Source organism: Thermobia domestica, chromosome 14, assembly GCF_964235325.1.
Source record: "Thermobia domestica chromosome 14, izTheDome1.hap1.1, whole genome shotgun sequence".
NCBI classification, from domain to species: Eukaryota; Metazoa; Arthropoda; class Insecta; order Zygentoma; family Lepismatidae; genus Thermobia; species Thermobia domestica.
Window position 1 is genome coordinate 14,372,368 of NC_137467.1, and position 18,945 is coordinate 14,391,312.

Genomic DNA, 18,945 nt, shown 5'->3' on the forward strand with positions numbered 1-18,945 from the left:
CCAAAAACAAATTGCAAATATTTATAAGTAATCAATTCATGGATTCTTAAGTAGTTTTAATTAATAAAAATATTTATCGTACCTGTGGAACAGACACAGAGGCAGGAGACGCAGAGCGTACGTTTTGCTGCTGCCCAAGTCCTTTAACGCCTGACGCCATTATTTGCGCTACGATAAAATAAATAAATAAATAAATAAAAAGTTACACAATTATTAGAATTTGTTACTAAATAAAATACACGTACAATACAGATAAACAACGAAACTCACATTAACACCACCAAGAAAGAGTGCGATGAATTAGGGCAACGGAATGAAACCTTCCAGATATCATCCGATAGAGCTTTTTAGTGAAATATAGCAATTTTCCTGACTCTCGGTATATTCTGAAGCATTTCCCGGTTTTCCGTTTGACCCGGTTTGAATTTTTCATGATTTTTCCACATTTTTCCCTGACTTTCAAGATCTGTGTGAGCTCTGAATTGGAAATTTGATGCAAGGAAAATGAGACATTTACTTTACCATAAACAGGGAAGAGTGGATTAACAGTAAGACAAATTACATTACCTATTCAGTGCACGTCTTCAGAAGAACGAAGTGGGGAAAAAGTTGAGAATGCTAAAAGAGAATTGCCAGAACGAACTTAAAAAGAATTATTTTATCGAACTTTATATAAAATTGTATATTAAATTTATACGATTAACTAATCACGAAATACATTATTGAATAAATAACTGGTATTGTTATTGAACCAATATTGGTATTGATCAACACCAATATCATCTCTCTGTGACCTACAGTTCCCGAGATAGGGCTTGTTAAATCTCTCGAAATCGGAGCTTTTTTGGAACGGCAAGAGTGACGCGAAAAATTCCATCACTTCTTTTAGATAGTTTTTGATGCTCTATCGAATGAAGAGCTCAAAATTGAATCACCAACACCAATATCATCTCTCTATGACTCACGGTTCGCGAGATATGACTCCTTAAATCTCCCGAAATCGGAACTTTTCACGGCCCATATCTCGGGAACGGTAACAGTGATGCGAAAAATTCCATCACTTCTTTCTTGAGATAATAATTTGATGCTCTATCGAAGGAAGGGTTCAAAATTGAAAAATTCGCAAATAACAAACAAACAAACACAGACAGCCATTCCCCCACACACATATATATATACAGGGTGTTAATGAACTATACCGACAGACTTTAAGAGGTGATTCCTTATATCAAAGTAAGAGAAAAAGCTCATATGGACCTATGGCAAAAAGTGCATAGTTTCAGAGTTAGGGCTGTCCAAAATCGCGAAAAAGCCAAATTTCAAGAGGCCCTATTTCGAATTCGAGAGTCTGTGGATGGTGGTCCTTATCAGCGTAAAGGAAATCACGCATACGCATTCAAAAAATGCATATTTCATTAATGTTCAATGGGTGTATGGATTATTCCCTGCTGGGTGAAATTCCCAGACATGCCATCAACCGAATTTTGAGATATGCTCTGATTTTATGATTAGTTCAAAGTAGGCAAACGATAAGCCTTGATAGCAATGAGCACTGAATCCTTTAATGCGATGTCGGAAGTGTTAAGGATCGTCAGCAGCACGGTCTCTCGTACTCGGGAAAACGCATGGTGAGATGTTTTCTCTCACGCTTATAAGTGAAGAAAACGTGAAATATACCGTGAAGAAATACACATGATAACACGTTATTGCGAACACAAAGAAACATGGAGCTGCCGGTTCCTAGCATTTCCGCTTTCCCTCCGAAGCACTGGATGTCCATTGTTGTCAAGGTTTACCTCCTGCTTACTTTGGACCCTTCTTGAAATCAGAGAATATCTGAAAAATCTATTGAAAACAAATCTGAGAATTACATCCTGTAGGGAATAACCTTTTGCTGATGATGTAAATTTAATAGGGGATGATAGGAGAACAGTAGAAATAAATGCAGAGATCTTATTAAACGCTTGCAGGGACATGGGTTTAGAAGTAAATGCAGAGAAAACTAAATACATGGAAGTGCGTCGGGACCGTAATACGGCAAATTGTGGAGGCGTTAAAATATTAAATAATGCTTTTGATAAAGTGGATACTTTCAAATATTTAGGATCAATATTAACAGACGAAAATCATATTCACGAAGAAATTAAATGTCGACTAAAAGCAGGGAATTCGTGTTACTATTCGGTTCAAAATCTCTTGTCGTCGCGAATCCTGTCGAGGAATTTGAAGCTTAAAATATATAAAACGATAATCATGCCTGTTGTTCTGTATGGTTGTGAAACATGGTCGCTTACTCTGAGGGAAGAACATAGACTGAAAGTATTTGAGAACAGGATCCTGAGAAGAATATTCGGACCCAAGAGGAACGGGAATGGGGAATGGCGGAAGCTTCATAACGAGGAACTACATAGATTATACGGTTTACCCAACATTGTTAGGGTCGTCAAGTCTAGGAGGCTTAGGTGGGCAGGTCATGTAGCTAGAATGGAAGAAGGTAGAAACGCTTTCAAAGTCTTGACTGGTAGACCCATAGGAAAACGACCATTAGGAAGACCTAGGCGCAGATGGGAGGACAATATTAAGATGGATCTCGCAGAGATAGGAATACAAAGTAGAAACTGGATGCAATTAGCTAAGGATAGAAGTCAGTGGAGAGCTTTTGTGAACGCGGCACTGAACCTCCGGGTTCCATAGGCCATAGAGTTAGTTAGTTAGTTAGTTAGGGAATAACCTTTACATCTATTGAAAATTGATGAAATATGCACTTTTGGATTGTGTATGCCTGGCTTCGTTTACGCTCATAAGGACCATCAACCACAGTCTCTCGAATTCGAAATAGGCCCTCTTGAAATTTGGGTTTTTCCCAATTTTGGACAGCACTAGCTCTGAAACTATGCACTTTTCACCATAGGTTCATATGAACTTTTACTTTTATTTTGATGTGAGGAATCACCTCTTAAAGTTTGTCAGTATAGTTTATTAACACCCTGTATATATATATATATATATATATATATATATATATATATATATATATATATATATATATATATATATATATATATATATATATATATATATATATACAGAGGGTTGATTAATTCGTGTGGCAATTTCATTTGTTCACTGTGCAAAAGTGGTATGACGTAAAGCCGTGAAATTTGGTGTAACTTTAGACGAAGGACATAAGTTTTGTTTCGTCGTAGAAGCATGTCACTTGTACTAAAGATTGAAGAGATATAGGGTGAAAGGTCAAATTTCGATTTTTTCCTTATGGGGCTGCAATGGTAAATTCTGAAAGAGCCTGAGAAAACGTAAATCGAAGTGATAACAAAGAAAAAGCTGTATGGTATGATTCTATGTCCCAAGCCGACCAAATATGCGTTAATCAAGTGCCAAGGTCAAAGGTCACGGTCAGATCAAGGTCACAGGTTATCTTGAGAACCTATTTGAATACACTGAAAACAATGCAATGTCCGTACCTCATCATGTCAAATGGGTTCTCAAGGGACCTGTGACCTTGATCTGAAAGTGACCTCTGACCATGACACTTGATTGACGCATATTTGGTCGGCTTGGGACATAGAATCATACCATACAGCTTTTTCTTTGTTATCACTTCGATTTACGTTTTTTCAGGCTCTTTCAGAATTTACCATTGTAGTCCCATAAGGAAAAAATCGAAATTTGACCTTTGACCCTATATTTCTTTAATCTTTAGTAGAAGTGGCATGCTTCTATAGCGAAACAAAACTTATGTCCTTCGTCTAAAGTTACCCAAATTGCACGGCTTTACCTCATACCACTTTTGCACAGTGCACAAATGAAATTGCCATACGAATTAATCAACCCTCTGTATATATATATATATATATATATATATATATATATATATATATATATATATACAAGAAAAGACATAGAGAATTCCGTAACGAACTTTTTAAGTTCGTTAAAAAAAAAAAATCTCAAGTATCCATCTTATTTGAAATCCAGCTAATAAATATTTGCCATTCAAACACACACTACTCCTTCACTGACATATGGATTGACAGATAAAGTGAAAATTAATGTCTATTTTTTGTGTGAGAGTTCCGAAGAGGATTTCAACTTGAAAATACAGAGAACGATACTTACCTACAGGAAGAGATAACACCTGGCCTTGACTTGGAACCCCACCCGCAGGATTGGCAAGGACCATCGCTGGCGTTGTTGCATTATTTAAAGTTGAGGTAGCAGTGACCGCAGTTGAGGCAATCGATGAAACGATCTACGAAAAAGTAGACAGCAAACGTAAGCTTACTTCCAACGGGTACGTATTAAACTCAACAAAATAATAGTAAAATATTGTTCAAAAGCGTTTTAACCCTTTAACGCACCATTTTTCCCCCGATCAACTGATTTTTTAAAAATTTGAAGTATTTTTTGTGTAGGAAACAAGGGATTTTTTTTAACAATTGGGTGGTCTATAGAATATTTTATGGTGTTTGCATATACAGAGTGAAATTTCGTGATTTTTTCGTCACCTTCTACTATGAAATTTCGTGACCTTTTCGTGACCTTTTCTTCACCAAATCATAAAATTTCCTAACATTTTCAAGAGCGAACTAGGCCGAATTTTCATCCACGCGATAGAAACGTACTTTGCTTGTAATTTGGTAGCATCTAAAGCCGACCACTGACATTTTTGGTGGTGAATTTTGACGTTTTATAGAACGAAATTTTCCAATCTGTTATTACATGTGTACAGTTTTAAAAAATCGTAACCCAAAAGCTAAATTTCGTGACTTTCATGACCGTTTTCTGATTTCGTGACATTCCTGACTTTCGTGACCGATAGACACCCTGTCAAAAGCTTCTCCATTTAGCGTTTTAACCCTTTAACGCACCACTTTTTTCCGATCAAACTGATTTTTTTAAAAATTTGGAGTGTTTTTTGTGTAGGAAACAATGGATTTTTTTAAAAACAATTGAAGCAAATAATATGTAGTCTACAGGATATTTTATGGTGTTTGCATATAGAGTCTATGCAAAATTGCGCGTTGACATCTGCAAAGTCCACTAAAACCAGATAGAACCAATAAAACGCGACGAATGTCAGCGTACTTGCACTTTTACACTCCTTACACTTCTGTCTAACATAGAAAAAGTCATCAGTTCAAAACGTATCCACCTAAACGAGCAAAGAAAGCTCGAAGATGACAAGATGACAACTCCGCGTGCAGCAAGTAATACAAAGGGACCAACGCTGGCTTACTATGACAACTAGCGGGAAATTCAGAACTTCATTAGTGAAAGGGCATCTTAGCTGATACGCAAAGCTGCTTTTCTATGTCCGAACTAGAAACTAGATGATGCAATATAATTTCAAAGTAAACTTTATATATATGCAAAGCTGCGCGCCAAAGGGTTAAGTTACAAAAAGAACCAGACAACAAATGTTTACAAATTTTACGTATCTTATGTATTTCATGATTTACGAGGGCTCTCCAAAAAGTAATAGACGTTTTGAAATAATAAAAAAAAGTAACATAATAAACAAACCTAATTGTATTATATACACTTGAAAGATACACTCTGAAACTATTTTTTCACATAATCGCCATGCAAATTAAGGCACATCATACCGCGGCACGTGTTTTTCAATACCGTCGCGGTAGAAATTCGACACCTGCGATTTCAATCACTGGCTTACATCGGCATGCAGTTTGGCGTCAGTGTCAAAGCGTTACGTAGCGAGCCATATTTTCGTAGCTGGGGCAAGCTGGCAGTCGCTCGGCGCCAAATTCGGACTGTATGGTGGGTGATCAAACACCTCCCATAAAAATAAAGATCCACGTGATTGAACATTGGAACGGCCATTTTTTAAAGTCAATGCATTATTGCCTCACTCGGTCTTCACTCATTCTTCCATGTTTACATGTACACTTCACACAGTTGGCGATGGATTTCAATTGGCTTGTGCTTTTGCCAACTAAAACCTAATCACAAAACGCACCTCCAAGAGGCGGAATTTTCTCGTGCAGTGCACATTGTAACACGTCACAGAAAGCACAGTACGAACGTCACAGTCCTCACGTTACCGTAGCTGGATGCGTACTGAGTGTGGCAACGTTTTGACATCAAGATGGCGACTCTAGCCCCGCCCACTGACGCGATAGAGCAAAACGTCTGGGACTCTCGGGATAGCCCTCGTATTACTATAATCTATAAATATGTAATTTTTCAATTTTTTTTTTTGAAAAAAAGAAAGAAAAAAGAAGTTTACGAATTAGCAGAAATACTGCATGATAGAGGCACAAAAAACTTCCATTTAGAATATGTCTACTTTTCCACCTATAGGATACGTTCCACTTAACATCTGCTCAACTACAGGGTGGCTCATGAATAGTTGACATATTTAAATATTAGACGCTACTTTTATTCATAAAATAAAAAAATATTACATTAGTACACACTGGTTATTACATTCCTGGAAAAGCACAATGTAGCACATGTTCCATGTGGGCACTTTTACACCGAATACCCTCTTCAAGACGGCTGTACATGTTTCTTACCTCTCTGCAATACATCTCATTACACAACTGTGCTATACGAGCTCGAATTTCCAAAACATTTTGAGGGTTTAATCGGTATAGTCTGTCCTTTAAATATCCTCAAAGAAAAAATTCACAGAGGTTTAGATAAAACAAAATAAACACTTTCGCTCGCTGCAATACGGGCAAACGTGCGTGTTCAGCCATTGTTTTCCTTACAATGAAGGTTTGCGATAAGTTTAGTTGCCACGCCATGCCTAAAGATAACTTTCCGTGAGGTCGACTATCCGTGCTTCCACGGACTGCAAAAGATGAAATTTAACATGAAATATTTTTATCATATTTTAACAGTTACATGTGTCAACTATTCGTGCGCCACTTGGTACATATAATTATATAGATCAATTGGAGTTTACTGTCCATTACCAGCACCGAAATTACGTAGCACGGGATTTATTGTTTCACAGCACTCGAGTTTGTGAACAAGACAAGTATATCAACCGGGAATTTAATCTGGGACTACCATAACGACTTGCACACGAAAGGGCACACTTAGTCATACTTGAAAACTTAATATAATAGATAATTTTTCACCATTTGATACGGCTTTACAGTCTCAGGAAATTATATTTTTAAAACCATCACATTTATCTTTGCGATATAGCACTACGAAGATCTGAAAAAAAAAAAAAAAAAAAAAAAAAACTTTAGCGTTTCAAGTGTCATTTTCTTATGTGCGTGCTGTAATACCATTTCATTTAGTGTTAACTGACTGTCTAGACCGTAATATAAGGCATAGTTATTGTGCGCGCGTGAGAAAAACGTTCACATTACTGATAAAATCTATTATTTGCATTGTGAAACATTTGGACTGAAATTCTGATGTTCTGAAAGGATTTTATGCTGTATCAGGTTGGCAACACTGACCGGAGATCAAAGACAAAATGTTTCCTTTTCCGATCTCGAAGTTGCTAATTGTTTATTGTCAAAACAAACACATGTAAATTATAATTCAATGCTTCCTTCGGCCTACCATTTACTGAGACAACACATTTTTTTGTCTCTTCTGTCAGTAAGGTGCTGTCACCTAAGGAGAAATAGTAGAAGTAACTCATGCCTTGCATCCACTAACAAATTTCATCACCTCCAGGATTAATACGACTTTTAATCCACTAACAAATTTCATCATCTCCAGGATTAATACGACCTTTAATCCACTAACAAATTTCATCATCTCCAGGATTAATGCGACCTTTAATCCACTAACAAATTTCATCATCTCCAGGATTAATACGACCTTTAATCCACTAACAAATTTCATCACCTCCAGGATTAATACGACCTTTAATCCACTAACAAATTTCATCATCTCCAGGATTAATACGACCTTTAATCCACTAACAAATTTCATCACCTCCAGGATTAATACGACCTTTAATCCACTAACAAATTTCATCATCTTCAGGATTAATACGACCTTTAATCCACTAACAAATTTCATCATCTCCAGGATTAATACGACCTTTTTAATACGGGATACGTTTTCATGACATCCAAATGGATGTCACTGGTACGCAACGGGTTAATTGATGATTTAGAAATCATGACTCGCTCTACCTGAACTGAGGAATATTAATCTAATTGCACAATCTCTTCAGAAACTAGCAAAAGAGGAAGTATCACCAACAGACAGACATTTGATAGTACAATAATACTTACAGAAGTAATAGTCGTGCACGTGGAAGTACTTGTTGTAACAGGAAGTGATGTCACAAGAACCCCCGTTTGAGGAGCAACAACACCTGCCGTTGTTGATACATTCAATGACAACGATATTGGTACAGCTAATCCGGGAATGGACACCTGTAACGGAATGAATGATGAAAAACAAAAGTGTTAGATACACAAGTAAACTACGCTAGTCGTACAACAACAGCAGCAGCAACAACAACAACAACAACAACAAAAACTCATTCATTTGATTTTTATTTTGTTAGTAATCAACTTAACTGTTAATAAACTTACATATTAAGCTAACAACAGCTGAATTAAATTCAATTCTTATCAGGGTTGGCAGTTTTTTTGTTTAAACCAGTTTTTTTTTTTTTTTTTTTTTAAAGTTTAAATAATTTGCTCTATGTATTTATATCACATATGGACAGAAATAAGTTTGTTTCGCTCTGATGTTATTATGCAACTACCAGGTTATACTGAAAGGGGTTACATAAGCTTAAAACGGAATCCAAACCACTTCTCGGCTTACATCCGAGAGAAATTGTCCTCTATTTGAACTCGAAACCGGGACTAATTGGCCACAAATGCTATACATCTGCCGACTCACTCACGAAGGATCCTGATAAAAATACGTTGTATTGATCTTTAGATACTTGTTAATATAATATTCAAGAATCATTTCAGGACAAAAAGATAAACAATTGCATAAATGAAACCATTGTACAGAATTACATATGAACAATTTCAAAATACTGCAGTGTACACAAGAACTAATTTAGTCCAAGTTAGTTCACTACGACTTTTATTAGTCCAAGTTAAAGAAATACGACGACTTAATTTGCATATCAGTAAGAAAAGTAATAAAGATATGAATTATTTGAGTCCACTTTGGCTCTGGCCTATTTATACATAAATACATACCAAAGATACTTTTTATTTCCATAAATGCCTTTCGTAGAGTTTGTATGACCACATCCCCCCCCAAAAAATACGGCATTTCAATGTGTTTTGTCAATAGTAAACATGATTAAAACGAAACAATATTTAGATTTTTTCTTTGATTGCAGTTGCATAACAATAATAACAAACTATAAAAAAATACAAAAGAAATATTCTGATAAAAAGGCCTTGTGTCCATCTTAAACACAAACTAAATAGACAGCCTTGTAAGAAAGTTGTATTTAGTTTGTGTTTAAGAAATATTCATAAAATCATTAAAAAAAAAATGTTTGAGTAATGAATGGGCAATTTAGGTCTGAATATAATACGAATAATACACGAGAGTGAAACGTGATAACCACAAATGTGTGTTCATCAAGATTTTACAAATACTTACACTTTTACAAACATTTTTCGTATTTTGGTTTAACGACGGATAATGATGTCGGTTAAAGTATTAAATGAAGACACGTGCGGAAATTTACCTGTACATTTTGAAGACCTGGAATGCTCGCGACAGCACCTTGAAGACTGGCTAAGTTTAATCCCTGCAAATTAAGATTCGCCACAGTGACTTGGGGTTGAGGACTGGATAAAGGAGAAGGAACAGTCGGATGAGTGACCGTGACTACAGCCTTTGGAGCAGGAGGGGGAGGAGGCGGGGAAGAAAATCCTGGAATCGTTCCAAGACTTTGATTGAGATTTGGAGAAGGAGTGGAATTCGCCACCGTGGAAGGGCCGGACACCGAAGACGTAGGGCCAGGTTGTTGTCCTGCATTCGAGGTATACGATGTCCCTGAGGAAGCAGTGAGTCGTTCTAACAACGAGGAACTCGACGTTGCACCTGGAATTGGATTATCAGCCGAAGGCGTCCCTGCAGAAAAGAAGAACATACTTCAGTAATATACAAACAGTTTGCTGGAAGTTAGTATTTGTTTAACGAATCCTGTCATTTGGTTTCTTAATCGCATCACATGCACTTTCTGCTACTCTGGCATTTTCTTTTGTACACAATAATTCATAATGCAAAGAAAAACTCACGAAGTGTAGACTGACTATAAAATCTGTGCTAAGTGCGGAAATGAAAATGCTGAGTACAAAGCCCAGATGTTACTTCAGAACTGATGGGGCATATACCCACGCGCATTTTTCTGGCGATTATTGAATTACATCCACAGTGAATACTAGATAACCCGTTGTTCACTGAGCAGTGTTAGGCACATAGACCACATTTCGACATTAAACCGAACATTTCCATGTTTGGCACTTAGCCCGGATTTTATTTTCAGTCTACAAGTATTTCTGACTTTATTTCGAACTACAAATATTGAAAAAGAAAAGTTTTAGTAAATAGTTCCATTCTAACATGCTGTTTAAGACAGTTAGCGCCAATTTGAACTACCAAAAAGGGTTATATATGAAAAGTTGAGGAAATAACCGATTTTATGAGACACCAATTCCTTTATACAGGATGTTTCAAAACAACACCGACAATGTTTGGGAGGTGATTCCTGACACCAAGATAAGACAAAAAGTATAGACCAATCTGGGTGCACAAATGCTTCCTTTCGGAATTATAGGCTGCCGAAAACATGAAAAAATGAACTTTAAAGGTCCATAGCTCCAAAACTGTGGGATCTACCGTAATCGGGTCAAGACTTCACTTCGGAACTAATGTGTGCGTTATCCAAAAATACATGTTTCACAATCCTGCGGTACTTCTATAACAATTTTTACATAGGCAGTTTGGCTACAGACATATAATCTGTAATACTCACCAACTACATCTATAAAAATTGTTGTGGAAGTACCACAGGATTCTGAAACTCGGATATGTGGTTAGGGCACATACTAAGTGAAGTCTTGACCCGACTACGGTAGGTCCCATAGTTTTGGAGCTATGGACCTTTAAAGTTCATTTTTTCATGTTTTCGGCAGCCTATAACTCCGAAAGGAAGCATTTGTGCATCCAGGTTGGTCTATACTTTTTGTTATCTTGGTGTCAGGAATCACCTCCCAAACATTGTCGGTGTTGTTTTGAAACACCCTGTATATACAGGTATAGATGCTAATTCAATGATACACAAAGAGAAAAATATCTACGACTAGACCAGGTTTCGAACCTGGGTCTTCGCCTTACCATGCCAATGCATTAACTACTACATAACCACTACAGCCAGTACAATGTACCGTGGTTTGAGTGATTGGCACCGACGGCAAAAGTGATAGAATATATGACTGTTCAGAGAGCGAACTGGGTACGTGGTGATTAATGCATCGGCATGGTAAGTAGGAGATCCGGGTTGACAACTCGGTCCAGCCGCGAATCTTTATTTCATTTTTTTTAACACTTTGTATACCAAACAGAATTTTAACAACCTGAGACGATTCTTCTGAAACGAGACAAAAAAAGTATCAAAGTTATTAGTTTAGATATTACGGCGATAAGATTATTACTACTATTATTTTTAATCTTTTCTCTGAAGAAGTGGAAGAATTAAGTAGAATTCTTAACGTACAGACAGAGCTCGAAAACCTCCTTGCACCGGTCGACATCGTGATTGAAAATACGAATCTGGCGCCTAGTTAATTTATGGATCAAACTATAGGCCTATGTATGAAACTGGATTTGTATTTGTATGGCGCCTGGCTTTCATATCTAACGCCTAGATCAGAAGAAAATTCTTCGAGCACTGTATACAAATATTATCTTTAACTTCGATATACATCAATATATTTTTACAGAATGTTTCAAAACAACACCGACAACGTTTGGGAGGTGATTCCTGACACCAAGATAAGACAAAAAGTATAAGACCTACGTGGGTGTACAAATGCTTCCTTTCGGAGTTATAGGCTGCCGAAAACATGAAAAAATGAACCTGAAATGTCCACAGCTCCAATACTATGGGAGTACCTTACGATTCTGAAACAAGCATTTTTGGATAGCGAACATACTAGTTGCTAAGTGAAATCTTGACCCGACTACGGTAGGTTCCATAGTTTTGAAGCTATGAAACTTTAAACTTCATTTTTTTCATGTTTTCGGCAGCCTATAACTCCAAAAGGAAGCACTTGTACACCCAGGTTGGTCTATACTTTTCGTCTTATCTTGATGTCAGGAACCACCTCCCAAATGTCGGTGTTGTTTTCAAGAACACCCTGTATAATTGTCATAATTTTCAATACGGACTTCTATCTTTAGCGGCGATTTTGAACCACATCTCGTGATGTCAATCATATTTTGAAAAGTTAATCTGCTATGGTATACATAGATATCAAAATCAACATCTTATTTTGGAGATTCCATCAAGAAGAGCCATTGACACAATGTTCAAAATAAGAGGCTGATAAATGGTCGCTGATAAGAGTACATGTGTACCATTTTGATAAAGTTACAAGTGATTTCAAGTTGAAGGTCATATTAGTTTAAACATTCTGGCTTTTAATCCCACTTCGGACAATCTGACTCAAAATTTGACCGTCCAGAACTCGTGAACCGAAAGCCTGCAACCATATTTCACACCCTTTTATAGCAGGTCAAGGATTACATCATGCCAAGTTTGATCCTGATTGGATTAATTCAGTTGAATTTATTAGATATACAAGGTGCGATTAAAAAGTACGGTGAATGTGGTTGCACAGTGCCATCTATCGATGCTGTATTCATTTCAACTAGTAACCCTGGTAGCCTAAGCTTTTGGTACAGTCAGTGTCGAGTTTGAACGAGTTGTGACATGTTAGTTGAGTTCCAGAGGCAGAAGAGTGAGGACGTGTTAAGAGTGTCTGTCGAGTGCCAACATTAAGTTTTGTTCTAAGCTGGAAAAAAAAATGATAAAAAAACTCATGAAATGTCAAAATTAGTGTATGACGATGAAGTGATGACAATGAAGACTGTTTACAAGTGGCATGAGCGATTAAAAAACGGCAAGGAGTCGGTTGAAAACGAGCAACGATCGAGACGTCCTTCGACGTCAAAAACAGATGAAAACGTGCAAAAAGTGGCACAAATGATTTGTTCAAATAGGCGAATGACTATTCGAAAGCTTTTCGAAGAACTAAATATCTCGTATGGGTCCGTGAAAAGCATTTTAACCACCGATTCAATGAGCAAATGGTTTCCTTCTTCACCATGAAAACGTGCCATGCCATACTTTGCTTTTGATCCGCGAGTTTTTCGCCGAAAAAAAATATTTCTGTCTGTCCACATTCGCTCTGCTCTCCAGGTATAGCACCATGCGGCTTCTGGCTCTTCCGTATAATTAAAACCGGGTTTAAAGGAAAACGTTTTCACACCATTCCTGAAATTGAGAAGGCCACAACAAAGCAGCTGAACGCCCTTCCAAAAGAAGCCTTCCAGAAATGCTTCTTGTCATGGGTTCAACGCTGGGTTAAGTTCATTGCCTGCCAAGGACAGTACTTTGAAATAGATTAAATCAAATTCCTTGTAAGCTTATTACTCTATTTCTAATAAAATTATTCACAGTATTTTTTGATTACACCTCGCATACAGTATCCTTGAATTTTCAGGGTAAAATCAAATTAAGATGGATAAGTTTTAGTTTTATAGTTCCATTATTATAATGCTCCCTCGCACTTGGAATATTTTATAGTTCGAATTACCGGCAAAATTACTAGCTGAGGACATTAATGTGGCATAAAACTGGAGTGCAAAGGGCTAAAGAATGCACTAATGATGATACGAATTTATTGCTGAAAATAGGATTAGGAATTAGATTTCTGGGCCATGTGAGACAACGATGAAGATAAGACACCAGTAATATACAAGTGCCAGTAGCATGCTTAAGGGGGGCTTCTGGGCTTAAACCTCCCCGAAATTTTATTCACTACATTAAAGTAAATGAAATATCTTGCAGAATTTTCACATTTCGAGAAATAAAATTAGCAACCCTCCCGAAACAAAATCGTAGATACGCCACTGACAAGTGCAAAATATTTTAACATAATATTTGGTCTAGGAATTAATTCGTGCGGTTGGTACGCACACATTGAAGCTGTAGTACAAACACAAAATACATAAATACCTTAAGAAAAATATTGTCCATCGCTAGCCACCACTTTCGCCCATCTGTCAGGCAATGTACGGATTCCGTGGCGAAAGAAGTCCTCATCCTTGGAAGCGATCCAGTCAGAGACCCATGTTTCGATATCTTCTGAAGAAGTAAACCGTTGTCCAATCAAATCGTTGTTCATGCAATCGAACAAGTAGTAGTCCGAAGGAGCAACGTCTGGTGAATACGGCGGGTGGGGTAAAACTTCCCATCCGACATTTTCTAAATAGGTTTTGACCGGTTTTGCGACATGTGGGCGAGCGTTATCATGTTGAACAATAAGTTTATCATGTCTGTTCTCCCATTCTGGTCGTGTTCTGGCCAGAGCTTGCTTCAAACGCATTAATTGTCGTCGATAACGTTCTCCATTCATAGTTTCACCCGGTTGCAGCAGCTCATAGTACACCACACCTTTCATATCCCACCATATGCACAGCATAACCTTTGCACAGTGAATATCTCGTTTTGGTTGTGATGGACCTGGTTCACCTGGTTTCACCCAGGCCTTTTTTCGTTTAGGGTTCTCGTAATGGATCCACTTCTCATCACCCGTAATAATTCGATGCAGAAACCCCTTTCTGCTCTGTCGTTGAAGCAGCAATTCGCAAATGGTTTTTCGTCTTTCAACGTCTCTGTCTTTCAATTCATGTGGAACCCAATGTGACATCTTTTGAATCATTCCCATGGCTTTCAAGCGTTTGGAGACTGTTGTTTGATCAACACCTAATGCTGCTGCAAGTTGTTCCTGCGTTTGACACGAATCCTGCTCGAGCAATGCTGTCAATTCTTCGTCTTGAAATTTTTTTGGCTGTCCAGCTCGCTCTTGGTCTGCCAAGCCGAAATCACCACTTCTAAACCGTGCAAACCACTTCTGACACGTTCGCTCAGCTAGAGCATGGTCACCATACACTTCCACCAAAATACGATGACTTTCAGTCGCACTTTTCTGCATGTTAAAGTAATGCAGCAGGACACCCCGCAAAAACAATTTATCAGGCACAAATTGCGCCATGTTCACTTAACTACAAACTGGTGTTGTTGACGCTTTAATCCACTGTCCTATACTACGAACGATACGCGATGACAGGGGTTTGCAACACATGTGTGGATACACGGAACTGTGGGACGCTCCGTTCGTTGCGCCATCTCTTGTCCACCCGCACGAATTAATTCCTAGACCAAATACATCAATACATACAGCCAAAAAGTCGTAGATACTATGGCAAAATATGTACATTTTCCGCCCTAGCCACACACTTGATATGACATATCAAGCCCTGTTATTCACTGTATGCTGTAGTTTACTCCCTACTGTACATTTGTTTCTTCTGCTGTCTTGTTGTTGTATATTTGGGAGTTTCATTGTACGGATCCCATAATTTAATTTTACAGCCTCTATCTCCGTTATTTGGTAACACTGATAACTCACCTTTTGCTTATTTTCTTTCAAAGTTTTAAGCAAATTGTTTTAATGCCATAATATGGTATATGTTCTATTTGAAAAACTATAAGTTTGTGTCCCCTCACGTAGGTATCAGGTTACCTGCATACATTTTTCATTTTCTGCCTTTTTGGGCTATAACTCAGCACAGCCTCACTCGGTCACTGCTTGCTGTATGTATTATACGTAGCGGGTAAACAAGGCATTTCCGCACCAAGTGACTATCACCACATGATTAGCAATCCACAATTAGTGAGATTACCAATTTTCATAAATATCTATGGTCACGTTAGCCCGTCACGTATATAAGGGATTACGTCCCTTGGCAATCACACTATCCGAGGAAAAGGAAGGAAGAAAGCGGCCGGATACCTGTGTGTTAGGTACCATCCCGGCATTTGCCTGATGTGAATGAGAAAAACTTTAGTCAGGATGGCTTGTCTGAAAAAGCTTTTATATTTTCTCGACTAAGTGTACCCAGAGGGAATCGAACCCAAGACCGCTCGTACCAAAGATGAGAAGTTTAGCAACTACGCTACGCGAGGTCACTTATCGGCGAAATGTTTGCAATGAGTGTTAGATTCCGATATTTTTAAGTTTTTAATTAACTTTCATTAATAAAATTGGCATATATCAAAGTTAAAGTTAATATTTCTAATCATACGCCAGTTTAGTTTCTTAAGTAGTCTAAATATGTAAGTAGCTTAGGAGTAAATAAAAGAACAAATCTTTTCCTTACCTGCCAATAAAGCCGATAACCCAGGCATAGAGAGCCCTAAATTGGAACTTGTAGAAGCGTCTGTCCCAGAAGAAGGCCTCCTGGTCGTTGAGGCGGTGGAAGAGTTGACCAACGACGACGCATTGACGCTGGTGTCCGCCGCAGCAGAGGACAGCATGGAAGGGACCCTTCCTGAGAGGTTGCTCGTCCCTGCCACTTTCCCTGATACTGAGACCGTGTAGCCGGACAACGTAAAGGAAGCATTGGGCGTCGTACTGGCATTAGGCGACGACTGCGGTCGAGCAGTGGTCACCATGGAAGAAGGCGGGATAGGAACTGGATTGCTTAACTGGGAAACTAGATTCGACAACGTCACACGAACCTGCTGCGACGCCGACGGTGCAGGGGTGGGGGTTGTTGTAACTGAGGCGGCTGAGGGAGCGGGAGCAGGAGGAGTGGCGGTTGAAGCGTTTACACGGGAGTTGAGAAGGTTTGTGAGAGTCATCTTCCGAGCGGCGACGAATTTTTGATTCAAAGCTTGAGCAGCTGCCGACCCCGCCGATGTGTTCAAGGCCCCAAGGTTTGAGTTTGTCGCAGCAGCAGCCGCCGCGGCAGAAGCGTTATTCATAGCTGCAAAAATACCAATCATAAAGATAATTAGTATAAAAAAAAATAATGAAATATTATATCATAAAATCCTTAACACATACATACTCAGATTGCATATTATGAAACTAGATATCATAAAATAGGGTAAGAAAACGAGAAAGATAATACTTCGATAATTTTCAAACTGGAGAATTAATAAATACAAGTGTTTTAACTATCCGTACAGTCTGAAAAATTTCCACTTTTTGGAATTTCGGAGAGTTGTCAAAATGCTATGGCGAGACATTCTCGTTACCATTCTATTCAGGAATTTGCTACAGTGGAAACTATTCTCCCGGGTCGTTACATCGGACTAAATGGGTGCTGGAGATAGGGTATTTACTAGCCAGGTAAGTAATTCAAAGAGGACTACTTCTATCGTAAGCAATCCTCTGTACAACCTGGTCATTCAGTAAAACCTATGTTCCACCACATCGCTTCTCAATAATTACCTCAAAATCTTCAACAGCACTCTCGTTGTAACCATAGAGTCCTCTACTCCCGAATTTCGTCACTCAATGCTATCTTAGCTTCCATTCTCAATAGATATTCATGAATCTTTTGAGTGGATGTTAGACTTACGAATTAATGACTCGAAATTTACGTATACAGGGTGGTCCAAAAGTAGGTATACATCCCTGCAATGATCAAGTATAACATTCTAGTTTACGGATTTATTTGCTTCGACTGTTCCGGGCCTAAGTTATAAGTAAAAAGACGTTAAGAACAAATGATAAGGAAACTAAGTCTACGTGTTTGATAACAATAAAAAATGATACAAAATACGGAACGGGACTATATACCTACTTTTGGGCCACCCTTATATCAAACCTACCAGAAGCATGCAATATCCCCTCATCCAGGGTATTTTATCGTATCTTTTGTCGCTTATACAGCTACGCCAAGTCATTATCAACTACAATAGACCTTCAATTTAACAGGAACCTTCCAGTTACCGAAAAAACTATTAAAATAGCGCAAACTACACTTGGTCTTACTATAAACCTGTACATAAACAACACGTAGTTACGTACTTCAACCGTTCTACCAAATCAAAATACTTCATCCAATTAAACATGAATAACACCTTGTCTGATTACTTGTCTTCCCAGGATTGGCTTACTAAGAACGGTTTATAATTACGTTAAATTACACGGTGCGGCAATTAGGAAAAATACTGATTTAATTTGTGCGAAGTTAGTTTTGGCAAGGAGGATTTTCATGGTGGTGAATCTTGTGTCTGACCTTGGGAACATACGTAGAAATTCCCAGCTTGGATTATTGTCAGTGTAGTGCGTGACGCGGGTAAGTACAGACTGGTATTGTGATACCTCGCCACTACTTCAACAATGGGACAGAAAGTGAACATCAAGTTCTATGTGCGCGTACGGAAAACTTCAAAGGAAACACATGAGATACTGAAAGAGGATTATTAGCACAACTGACTTTCTCGTTGCCGTGCTTTTGATGAGCAGAAAACGTTCAGTGTTGGAAAGCTGTTTGTGGAAGATGACAAACTTGCAGGCCCAAGGAAGTCAGTAAGTCCTTCGTTATTATTTGGCAAAACAGTCTTCTTACTACCCCCATGAGGTCCCATACTACTCTGAAACTTGCATTTAATATCCCGAACTCTGTTAGCTTTAGTTGTTCTTACGATTGTGACAAACTCTCCATATATAAACTGATTGCCACACTGTGTATATCTTTCTTTACGCAACACTGCAAGTACAATTTAAAAACATAAATTTAACTACAAATGCAACGTATAAGAACCCAAGTCTCTGTACAATGTGGTGCAGGATAAAGTAGAAAATTCTGACTTCTTTACCCAATATTGGCGTTTTGAAAAAATTACTA

The 18,945-nt window shown here is 38.1% G+C and overlaps 1 protein-coding gene across 2 annotated transcripts in view; it reads right to left on the minus strand.

The window, feature by feature from the left end:
- Spt20 (transcription factor Spt20 homolog) overlaps positions 1 to 18,945 on the minus strand; it is an 87,062-nt gene that overhangs the window by 13,250 nt on the left and 54,867 nt on the right. For both annotated transcript variants that reach the window (XM_081737721.1, XM_081737720.1), the window contains exons 10-14: positions 16,462 to 17,070; positions 9,695 to 10,083; positions 8,256 to 8,399; positions 4,138 to 4,270; positions 83 to 168 (exon numbers count right to left, since the gene is read on the minus strand). In XM_081737721.1, the coding sequence (XP_081593847.1) occupies positions 83 to 168; positions 4,138 to 4,270; positions 8,256 to 8,399; positions 9,695 to 10,083; positions 16,462 to 17,070 (1,361 nt within the window). The remainder of the gene's footprint in view (positions 1 to 82; positions 169 to 4,137; positions 4,271 to 8,255; positions 8,400 to 9,694; positions 10,084 to 16,461; positions 17,071 to 18,945) is intronic.